The sequence below is a fragment of the Myxocyprinus asiaticus genome, chromosome 50 (assembly GCF_019703515.2).
Source record: "Myxocyprinus asiaticus isolate MX2 ecotype Aquarium Trade chromosome 50, UBuf_Myxa_2, whole genome shotgun sequence".
NCBI lineage: Eukaryota > Metazoa > Chordata > Actinopteri > Cypriniformes > Catostomidae > Myxocyprinus > Myxocyprinus asiaticus.
In genome coordinates this window covers 18,926,758-18,939,318 of record NC_059393.1, presented here as the reverse complement: position 1 = coordinate 18,939,318, position 12,561 = coordinate 18,926,758, and the positions used below count along the sequence as shown (strand labels likewise).

Sequence of the window (12,561 nt, the reverse complement as noted above, 5' to 3'; positions counted from 1 at the left end):
CAGACGAGCTAGCAAGGAGGCTAGAAAAACCATGGCTTTAGCCTCGGTCGCTAGTGCGTCTCTTAAGGCCAGGAGAGTGAGGTTTACACACTGTACAGCTATCACGTATATATATTGAATTTCCATTATTTACTTAATGTAAAATGTAAAATGACATTTCATATTTTAGTATGCTGACATCAGTGAAGTCTTTAATTATTATTTCCACCCATTGTTACACAGTTTCCTCCAGGCATCACACTTAGAATAGACCACCCCGATTGTAATTTTTCAAAGTTTGCTTTTGATTTTAGTAATTTGGTTTTGGAAATTGAATCAAATATTTGTTTAACATTGTTTTCATAATGCTTGCAATAGCAGGTTTTTTTTCTAATGGTCAGAGAAAAGATGAAAATGTTCATAGTAAAGTGAATTATTACTATTTTTGGTGCTACAAACCTTGACTAACATTTTAAAATGAATTCTAGGAAAAACAACAATGTTACAAAACTAGTATATTACACCTATCACAACCTCAGCTTTATCGAGATGGAATTCTCCTTATATATTACAAACTATCTTTCTAAAACCTTTAGGTTTTGTTTTTTGTTTTTGCTATTGCAGGTTGTATTAACGACCATCTTCAATAAAACTTTCCGCTGTAAAAGCGCATCAGGGAGTGATGACACTTCCTGTGATGAGACAGAGAGTTAAGTGAAAAATGTAACAGAAGATAAATGAATGACAACACATGTAAGGAGATAAAGGGTGGATGGTCACAAAACATTGAGAAAGAGAGAGAGAAAGAGCAAAATATATTTAAAGGACTTCAACAAGCCTTTCCAGGACAGTTAAAATGAAAAATCGACATTTGTTTGCACCGAAAGTAACTTGCATTTGATTGTGCACAATGAGTCTAAGGACATTTATAAATTAAGTAAACGAGGTCAATTTTGATTTCATCTTTGAGAACTTCTCAGCAAGCTCAATGAAACAAGCAAATAGTTTAATCAATCTGATTATAGCCAGTGACTGTATAATCAAAATATTTGGCAGAAATATATGACTAAACTAACAACTTGCTGGCAATAAACAGGCAGTCCAAACAGATTTGTTGTGTGTCTTTCATTACAGGGCTGGGTTTCCCAAAAGCACTGCAGCCTAAGTAGATTGTAGAAGCCATTGGCACCAGTGGTTTCTACGATCTTCTTAAGCTTACGATGCTTTAGGGAAACCTAGTCCAGGGGATTTCATTAGGGTCAGGGTTAGGGCAAGGACACTACAATTTGATCCTTTGCTTAACTTTCACTTGGGAAGGGCAAAGGTATCATTTGAGGGGGGAAAGCCCACCCCAGCACCCCCCTAATGTGCATAGTCAGTGCCCAGCCCAATATGTCTAGACATGCGGACCGTTGACTGTACTAAAAAGTATAAAACAGTCAATGTGAAAACATTGACAGAAGCATGTTCTTTGAAAGGCTAAGTACTCAACTGTGCACTAGATGGAGCGGCACACAGAAAAACAATGTATACCCTAGACTTCAGACACCATAATTCCACCCTGGACCAAGTCATGTATGATCGTATGTCCATGCTAGCTGAATCGTGAGCAGACATTTTTGAGATAGACGATAAAGACTTACCCTCCTGCTGTTTGTACCGATGGAAGACCAGGATGCTGGACGCCCTCTCCACACCCAGACTGAGCCTCTCAGCGGTCAGCTTTCCGTATTTATGAACCCTGAAGATCTCATGCTTCATGCCGACGCCGTAGATGTAGTCCTCAAACAGGTCAATTCGGAACGGTTGAGAAATTCCTGGAATGAAAACCAAATATGCACACACAAAGAGTTAGCTTCTCTCTCTCTCTCTCTCTCTCTCTCTCTCTCTCTCTCTCTCTCTCTCTCTCTCTCTCTTTCTGTCACAGTGCATACAGTATATTTTGTTTGTGGCATCAAATCCTCAAGGCCAAAACTGTGAAGAGAGTGAATGCAAAATGCAAATCAAAGGAGGAATGTTATTTGGAAAATTTCACAAAGCAGAAACATACATTCCTTGTCTAACTTGGCATATAGAAAATTTCATTTTCTGAAGCCCAGAACCAAACCAAAAAACGAAATAAGGCAGAACGGAGAACGAAAATATAACTCAGTCCCATTGGTTGTCGGCACATTGCATCACTGTACATTTGCATAGAAATCTTCTTTGTTTTATTGCATCGGCCTCTGCTGGCTATGTCACCTCAAATGTCGTCAACTGTGATTGAAAATGAATGGTTTCCAGTCACTTTGTTACTGCAAACCACTAAGTTTAAACACCATTTGAAATCAGAATTGGAGTTTAGTGGCTTTTAATCCATGTCTATTAGCTTTGAAGCCATCTATATGCTAGTGTACTCCTAAAAGTTGACAAAATTTACTTTTACCGGATATATGCACTTAAAAATTTACTCTTGTCTTTCTCTTCTGACAATATACTGTAGATTTTAAAAAATAAGGACTCATCATACATATATTTTTTAACCAATCAAATGCTCTCCTCTCTAGAATGAGAATGTCCCTCCCCCTAGTATCACCTCCCACCAACTAGCAAGTCATGGTTCATAACTGTGACATAACTACAGCGTTTTGGCTATTAAACCAATTTGTATGTCCCGCAAATTGGGTTTTTTAGGAGGAAATCCAAAAGGAAATTTGGTGAAGTATATTTTTTGTCTAACAGATAAAGAATATCTTCGGTGTAGCCTCTGCAGCTCTTTAAATGCTGGAACCTTGTGTTGCCCTGAGCTCTTGATGTTTGGAATAATCTGGACGTGTTTGAAAAAGTGCCTGGAATAATCTTGACAGGGTCCTGTTATAGTTTGTTGGTTTGAGAAACTGGAGAAAGATTCTGAACATCATATACAGTATACGATTCAAAACTTACCATTTTGAATGCTGGCAGCCACCAGCGAATCAGAGCCATCGAAGCGCACACTGCCGATTTGAGACAACTCAGAATCTGCCCAGTATAACCGTTGGTTGTAATAGTCAATTGCAAGTCCTGCAAAAAAATTTTTTTTTTATTTTTTTATTATTAACAAATAAGTAAAAAAGTGGATTTTCTAGTCTCTAGATCATGGGACATCCACTATAAATTCTCCTTCCTGCCAAGTAGGTGGCAATATGCACAAAGAATGTGAATCGCCAATAACAAAAGAAGAAGAATGTGAAAGTGAAGTTCGAGATTTTTGGTAAAAAAGGACTTAAATATTGATTGTTTCTCACCCACACCTATCATATCACTTCTGAAGACATGGATTAAACCACTGGAGTCTTATGGATTACTTTAATGTTGCCTTTATGTGCTTTTTGGACCTTCAGAGTTCTGGTCACCATTCACTTGCATTCTATGGATCTACAGAGCCTAAATATTCTTCTAAAAACCTTTGTTTAATTTCAGCAGAAGAAAGAAAGTCATAAACATCTGGGATGTAAATGATGAAACAATTTTCATTTTTGGATGAACTATACTTTTAAAACTACTTTTAGATTTTATTCATTCAACTATGTTTTCTATTACCAGCAAACTAAAACAATAACAGAATAGCTAATGAATGGGTAATGGATTGCAACATGCAATAGGACAGATTTAAATACTTTCACTCAAACTTTACATACTGTAACTTGATGGATTTTGCTCTTTTAAGTGACAGTGAGAGACAGTTTGAAAACTCTCCCATTTTAGCATAACATATGGCACACATTCCTTGTGATAATTCCTCTGTCACCCATTTCAAACTAGAGAATGTTTAAAAAACAGTGTAAAGATGATTTACGTGCAAGAACCTCACCCGTCGGCCTTCGTAAGTTACGCTCCAGCAGAATACGACGCAGAGATCCGTCCATGGCGGCCTCCTCGATGAGAGAATGGTCACCAATCACGGTCCAGTACACCATCCTATGGAAAATTGGTATTGATTATACAAACATTACCTAGTGTAACAGTCAGTACAGTAATATGACAGAGAAAGTAGCTAGTTTTACATGGTTATTAACTTGCCAAAATTGGTCAATTATTAATTGGTCCATAAATGGATTTTAAGGAACTCCAATGTCCAGAAAGGCGGACGATGCCACTTACCCTCGTACGGGGTTAACGGTAATGGCGAAAGGTTCCCCGTCAATGTCTGTGATGAGTCGGGTGCAGTTGGGACCCCCTAGCTGTCCTACATTGATGGAATATCGAAGTCGTCGCCAGTGTGCTGTGTAGTAGCTGAACCAGTGCATCCGGGAGTGATCCGTCCAGTACAGGTTCCCTGTTACCCAGTCTGCTGAGATATCCCTGGGTCTCCTAAAGTCTGGACACTGTAAATAAATAATTTTATGTCAAAATACCATGGTAGCTTTTTTTTTTTTTTTTTGGCAATACACTACAATCACTTAAGTTAATGCTACTACTTTGAAATCATACTAAACTGATTTTGAATCTCCTTTAGACAGTTTCAGAAGAATTTACTGCAGTTATAACAACAATACAATACTGTAGTAAATAAATATATGGTACAGTTGCATAGGGATACAAGCATAGGAATAAAAAAAAAATGAATCAAGTTTTAGAGAGTTAAGGGTTTCTATGGAACAGATGCAATAATAAGGGACAATGAAGACTCTCCAAGAAATATTGACTTACTATGACTCCACTGTTTGATGTGATTGGACTCCTGTCCTGGAGATCTTTGTAAAAAATTCCCCCGGGGTTAAACTGCGTGGCCCATACAAACTTGTGATGGTGAAAAAGGGCGTCAATGCCGATGATGCGTGTGTTTTCTGAAATACGGGCGAGTTGCGTGTGTCCGTGAGTCTGGTTGTACGGATACACGAAACTTCGGATTTCAGTGTCGTTGGCCACATAGAGGATCTGATCCTCTGGTCCTGGTAAAAAAAAAAAAAAAAAAAAACATTACAACTTTATTCTCAAAGCATATTTTAATCTTTTAATACTATGACTTTCTTCTCATAACAATACAATTGTAATCTCATAATGCTATGACTTCCTCTTAAAACTTTGATTTAAATCTCGTAATGCTACAACTTTATTCTCATACTATTATAGCTTTTAACTCATAATGCCATGACTTAATTCTCTTTATATTACGATTTTATTATTATAATGCTACAACTTTATTCTTTTAATATAACTAATTTAATCCCGTAATGCTACAACTTTATTCTTATAATATTACAACTTTAATCTCAGAATGCAAATTTTATTATCATATTTCAATTTTAATTTCGTAAAACTACAACTATTATCATTATATTACGATTTTAATCTCGTAATGCTACAACTTTAATATCATAATACTGACTTTATTCTCGTATTTCAACTTTAATTTCGTAGTGCTACACCTATTAACGTTATATTACGATTTTAATCTCATAATGCTACGAATTTATTCTTATAATTTTACAAATTTAATCTCAGATTCTATGATTTTATTCTCATAATATTACAATTTTAATCTTGTAATGCTATGACATTATTCTGGTAATATAAATTGTTTAATTTTGTAATGCTTTGTAAAGACTTAAAACAACGATTTAAATGCACTTTCATTTTGTAACTTTTTTATTTCAATCTTGTAATGCTATGACTTTATTCCTGTTATATCACAACTTTAATCTCATAATTCTATGACTTTATTATCATAATATTACAACTTTAATCTCATATTGGTATGACTTTATTCTCCTATTACATCTTTCATTTAGTAATACTACTATAAACGACTATTATCGTTATGTTATGATTTTAATCTTGTAATTCTACAACTATTATCATTATATTACAATTTTAATCTCGTAATGCTACGACTTTATTCTTGTAATATTATGACTTTACTCATGTAATGATACCCCTTTATTTTTGCAATATTTGTATTTTATTTAGGTAATGTTATTACTTAATTCTCAAAATCCTAGATTATTTTTTTTTTTAATGCCACTAAAACGCCAATTTCATGCAATGTATCTAACAAATCAGAAGTTGAAATCTGAACTGTTTTGAATTGTCTCTACACATTGAAAGTCTGCCTTTTCAATGTATATAGACATACTGTATGGAACAGAAGACAAATTGTATGTATATTTGCAGTAAACAATTATATCTCTTACCTTTTGTGATACATTCCCCATCTATCTCCTTGAAGTTGCGGTCACAAGTGCACTTGAATGACCCCTTCGTGTTGGTGCAGTACTGTGAGCAAGTCCCGAACTGCAGACACTCGTTCACCTCTGAGGAGAGAGAAGCATATATATTCATCAACAACTCCCACACACTCACAAGTGACATTTTCGCCACTGCTGCGGGGATGTCACTTTGCTTGGGCTGTTGCCACTGTAGAGGATGTTTCTTTATCTGTGCTCCACGCCTGCTGATTTCTGGAGGGTTTATCTTTTATTTGTTATTATTTACAGAGAGATGACCCTGAAGCTGCCATTGACATATCTCTAATGGATTAAAGCCAGAGCTGAGACTTTCACATTTGTAGGGTTTTGTTCGAAAGATAAGCAGCTAACAGAAATGTACTATGGACAAAATCTAAATAAATACTAGTTAATGGCAGCAAAACAGAAAGTTTTGATGTGAGATTTATTATATCATAATAAATGGGTATTATTGTCTATATTATAGTCTTTGCACATATTTGCACACCTTCACATTGCTTGGTCTTTAAGTTCCTCTGGAAGCCTTCTTTGCACTGACATATTGAAGGTGTTTTCGTATAGTTGCAAAATGCGTCATCGCCACACATGTCCACCCGTCCTCGGCAAGCACCTTCTGCAGAATCTGTGACCGAAAGCAGAAACAAAAGATGATGAGTATTTCTAAATACACACACACTAAAGATTCTTGCTCCACAGAATTTGAAATACTTAAACTTCTTTTATCAAGAACTTAAAGTGAAAGCATTTGCAGCTGCACTGAAGCACAATATGGCATTGCTTGCACATGTTAAAGGAAAGAAGGATGTGAATGAAGGATTATTTGAAGATTTAGAGGAAGGAAGAGGATGGAGAGAGCTGGGAAGGGTTAATGTGGTCAAAAGCACACCAAGGTTATTATCGACACTTTAATACAAAACAAAAGAAAGAAAAATAAAGATGAAAACTAAAAGACAAAAGCAAAAAATAAAAATAATAATAATAATAATAATAATTATATATATATATATATATATATATATATATATATATATATATATATATATATATATATATGTTAACTAAAATAAAAAACAGCAAAAATAAATGAAAATAAAACTATAAATGCACACTATAACATGAAAGAAAAATCTATAAAATAACGTTATTTTCGATAATGAAAAAAAAAATTGCCTGGTTAAAAAAATAAAATAAAATAAATGATTTGGGAGATTATCGGCATATTCTCTTAAAAAGAGATGCCCAATAAAAAAAAAAAAAATAAATAAATAAAAATAAAAATTACAAATAAAATAATAAAAATACAATTAATACTAAAACAAAATAAAAACAAAACTAGTAATTTGACTAAAATACAAAATTAAAATTAAAAAACTTCTAATGAATAGTTAAATAATAAAAAAAAAAAATAATAAAAACAAATAAATCATCATAAATCAAAATTCATGACAGAATAAATTAAAAAAACTACAGAGAAATTTTAAAAACTACAATAACCCAAACGCGCACATACATTTGCATGCCTTGAAATCAACCAACAAACAGTTTGCTTGATGCTTTTTCTAATATAGTGTTGAGGGTGTCGTCAACGGCGGGCAGAATAATGTATCACTTAAAACTTAAATTAGCACAAAAAATAAATAAATAAATAAATAAAATAAAACTAGTAACTTTTCATAGATATAAACAAAACAGTGAAAAACAATAAAATGAACTAAAATGACACTGAAATTGAAAACTAATGAAACTAGAAAACTAGAAAGAACATTTAAAAGCTATAATAAATCTGAAGTGCACACTTACATGCCTTGCAGTCGCGCTCATCTGAGCCGCCATCTTCACAATCATCGAAGTGATCACACTGCAGTTCGGGCGGGATACAACGCTGGTTGGAACAAGAGAATTCGGTTTTCCCGCATGGCCTTGGCCTCTTGACCACATCCACTGTAAGGATACAATGACAAAAAAATTGATTGTTTGGAGAGGAAAAGAGAAAGATGAGTAAAAAAAAGAGAAGGAACAGACATTTCCCACTCACCGCAGTCTTCTTCGTCAGAATTGTCGCCACAGTCATTTACTGCATTGCAGATTTGTTCGGATCGCAAACAAACTCTGTCATTCTTACAGCGGAAAGGTCTGTTCGGTGGACATGGCAACTTTCCTGCAGGACACACAAAATCATTTATATACTATGATTGACCTAAAAATTTATTGAATTATCTGAACAGTATTAATCTGACTGTTCCTACTGAAGTCACGTTGCAATATATCAGATAATTATTAGATTTCACATCAACATTCATCCATCAGTTTTTGCCAGTCATCTAAAACAAAATCTGATTTTTGGGCCACATTCAACTGAAGTGTGCAAGTAGCCTAAGAGTCATGGTTGCCCGTTGCATACGTCAAACATTTAAAACTACTAAGGTAGTGACCCAAAAACGTACCACACATGTCCGAATCTTCATCAGAATTGTCCCCGCAGTCATCTTCACCATCACACACCCAAACAAGCAGCTTACACAATGTATTGTTGCAAATGAACTCATCTGCACGGCATGCCAATGAACCTACAAACACAAGTCAGGGCAGGAAAGTCCAACAAATGTCAGAAATGGCATTTATACATCTAAATTATGTTGTTTACAGAGTGCAACATTTATAAATGATATGTAGGTTTTAACTGAATGCCTGCAGTAACTAATAAAAGTAGAACATTGGGCTTGGATATATATATATATATATATATATATATATATATATATATATATATATATATATATATATATATATATACACACACACCGATCAGCCACAACATTAAAACCACCTGCCTAATATTTTGTAGGCACCCCTCGTGCCGCCAAAACAGCACCAACCCGCATCTCAGAATAGCATTCTTCTATTCTTCTCACCACAATTGTACAGAGTGGTTATCTGAGTTACCGTAGACTTTGTCAGTTCGAACCAGTCTGGCAATACTCTGTTGACCTCTCTCATCAACAAGGCATTTCCATCTGCAGAACTGCCGCTCACTGGATGTTTTTTTGTTTTTGACACCATTCTGAGTAAAATCTAGAGACTGTTGTGCATGAAAATCCCAGGAGATCAGCAGTTACAGAAATACTCAAACCAGCCCATCAGGCACCAACAATCATCTCTCTCTCTATATATATTTTAACATAAATAAGTGATTTTTAAAAGCACCTGAGTTTGTTATCAGTAACCTTGCACATTCACACAAGGACAATCTTTTTGCGTTGCGATGATAACAAGGATATTTCTATGCTTTTCAGTAAATATTTATTTAATTTAAGGTAAAAAAAATATAAAAATAATGATGAATGATTTCACTTTATATTTACATGACTATTATAAGCTGCATTCAGGTTATTTGTAAAGATTTATTTTAAAGCCAGGCTTTTTCCTGGTGTAAATAAGCTTTATCTGGCATTGAGAGCCTTTTAATCACCGTCATCTGAAAATAAACTTTTTACATCCCTTAAGCGAAAAAAAAAAAAAAAAATATTCAATAAACCCTGATGAAATTTATGGGACCCATTTAGTTCCAATTCTCACCTCAGGTACAGTAAAGCAAAAGCATTTTGCAGACTATCAAAGCAAAAGCACCAGCAATAGAAAATAAGGAAGGGTTTTATGCTAAAATGATCCGAGATCAGTTTTTGTGGATGCTTTTAAAAGCTTAAGTTTTGATCTCAGCTCAGCAAGTTTGCTTTATATAACGTAAAGAGATTGTAAATTAAGAGCCTTGCGAAAATATATCCTGCTTTTCTCACCCTGAAACTTTCTTTGTCATTTGGTCTGAGAGAGAGTGAGAGTTTTCTAATCGGTGTCTGACAGAAATGGACATTAATATCACAAAGCTGCCCTGAATAAAACATCCACTGCCAGACCAAAACAGGATATAAGGGTGCATTTGCAAGTCTCCCAGACCACTGCATTTACAATCAGCTTTTTCGTTTCTTGAAACTTTTGAAAAAAAAAAAAAATAAAATAGTAAACGAATCAATTTAAATCAAATGCAATAATAGTTTTTCTTTTTCCTCCCATTTCTAGTTATCTAATTTCACACATTTTGCAACTCAGGTGTATTTAGTATCTAAAAAGGAGAGAAATGAAAAAACAAAAAAAAAACAAAACAGAAAACTATTCTCAGCGTCACGTTTTAGTGCTGAACTATGCAGAACTATTACAAATACATGCAGGTTTTTAAATTAATAATTACATTTTTCCTTAAATAATGATCATTTAATGATATTCAATAAAAATAATAATAATAAAATAGTAATAATTATCTAATAATTTTTTTTTAAATATATTTTTAAATTGCAACAGGTAGTAGTAAAGTATGGTGCCTTGATACGGAGTAAAACAATAAATACAAATTTAATTATTACTTTTTATCTCACAATTCTGATTTTATTTCTCACAGTTGCATAAAGTCGCAATTACGTGATATCACTTTATTTTTTGCAATTGCGACTATATCTCAGAATTGCGACTTTATATTTTGCAGTTGTGAGTTTATATCACACAGTTGTACGTTTTAAAGTCACAATTGCGAGATATAAAGTTGCAAGTTTATATCAGGCAATTGCTCCTTTATATCACACAATTGTGACTTCATATCTTGCAATTGCAAGTTATAAAGTCAGAATTTCCTCTTTTGCTTTGTTCTGTTCCATGGTGGAATCTGGCCTCCATAGGAAGGATATGTAGAAAATTTCCGAAACTATCCTTGTGGGAAAAACAATACGACAGCACTGTTGCATGATGCCACATCAGCGTTAGATGTATCTGTGTAACTCAGAAAAGATCAAAGGCACCCGATTTCACAAAAACACTCGGGAGTGAGCCAAAACAGAGCAGAGAATTGAGCTCTCCAAATATTTCAAGTCAATACACATCTATTGACTCAGAGCTGTCTGAAAGGACAAGAAATTATGACTGAAAGTCTTTAGAAATTTGATATAACCACAATGACATTTAGGAGGGTAGAAAACTGAAAAATAAATAAATAAGCCCTTTTGAAAGGGGGCTTCATCTTTGATGCAAACACTTTCAAAGAGCCACAGGTGTGCAATGGCGTCTTCACAACAATATCAACAATGGCAATTTTTCAAAACACTGAAATTAGGCCTTTCATGTACACTTTTGTCAGATATCAAGTGGCAACACAGAACCTTTCATCCTCGCCAATTTTCACAAATATTTGGGAAATGACTTCTCTCATGTGGTTGGGGATTTTTTTCAGATCCATGCCTCACACAGCTCTACTGATCCACCATAATGTATTCTTGTGATGAGGGACTGGGAATCATGTTTCTAAAATCCCTAAAGTCTGTCATGGGTTACAACTTAAATTTAAATAAATTGGCACAAAATATTTCAGCAAGTCGCTGGAATGCACAAGTCTGTCACATTGAGTTGTATGGCTGATTTTGGGTCATATGGCTGATGTAACAGTTACAACGAATTAACACATAATTTGAGGATTATATTGCAACCATACATTGGCATAAAATGTTAGGGTCCAAATGTCTGAGACCACATTCAAAAATCTAGAAATGATTTTATTTAAACCAGAAAAATAAACAAAATGTTTTAGAATTTTGAATCTGACAATTAGAAGAAAAAAAAAATGTTAACGTTATTTAATGATAAAAAACGAAGGCGAAATATTTAAGGGGGACATTACCAATACTAAGAAAATCTGAAATTCATTTGAATTTTTCTGTTCAACTTTTCACTCAAGTTGTTATGCTGATCATATAATTTGTAAAAAAAAAAAAAAAAAAGCTACATTTTCACAAGTGGTCTTTGCGCTTTTGGAAATGTCAAAATGGAAAAACTCAACCTGGTCTCATAGAATGGCATTACTATACCTATATTTTTGTGAAATTTTTGTGTTTTATATATTTGTGCATAGCTTGTTGTAGGTATCGGGGCAGTTTTATGGTGAAATAAACACTATAGTCCACACAGTAGACATTTCACCTTCTTCTTTTTTTATTTTTTTATTTATTTATGTATTTTTTTTGCCATAATATGTGTAATTGTGTAATCGTGTGTGTCATTTTGCATAACTGTCACCATAGCCACATTATTTTCATGAGATCAGGCAGGAAACGTTAACACTGAAAAACTTAAAGCTGAATTTAACAGTTATATTTAATGTTCTTAATTTAATAAATGCTAATTAAATGACCAGGTTATAAGTGACTTATTTGTGATATAGTATAAGTGAATGAAGTGATGTTTTGTTTCAATTTGTAGCTATTTTCCGCAAAACTTCTAATGCATATTTTAGAGTTTACTTCGACTCCAGCAAACGAATATCCATTGTGAAATCAAA

At 33.9% G+C, this 12,561-nt stretch overlaps 1 protein-coding gene across 1 annotated transcript in view; it reads right to left on the bottom strand.

The window, feature by feature from the left end:
* LOC127438907 (low-density lipoprotein receptor-related protein 1B-like) overlaps positions 1-12,561 on the bottom strand; it is a 326,009-nt gene that overhangs the window by 27,970 nt on the left and 285,478 nt on the right. Inside the window, exons 72-81 of the mRNA XM_051694811.1 lie at positions 8,633-8,755; positions 8,224-8,346; positions 7,989-8,129; positions 6,676-6,810; positions 6,135-6,254; positions 4,651-4,892; positions 4,102-4,325; positions 3,812-3,918; positions 2,905-3,021; positions 1,623-1,796 (exon numbers count right to left, since the gene is read on the bottom strand). Coding sequence (XP_051550771.1) covers positions 1,623-1,796; positions 2,905-3,021; positions 3,812-3,918; positions 4,102-4,325; positions 4,651-4,892; positions 6,135-6,254; positions 6,676-6,810; positions 7,989-8,129; positions 8,224-8,346; positions 8,633-8,755 — 1,506 coding nt within the window. The remainder of the gene's footprint in view (positions 1-1,622; positions 1,797-2,904; positions 3,022-3,811; positions 3,919-4,101; positions 4,326-4,650; positions 4,893-6,134; positions 6,255-6,675; positions 6,811-7,988; positions 8,130-8,223; positions 8,347-8,632; positions 8,756-12,561) is intronic.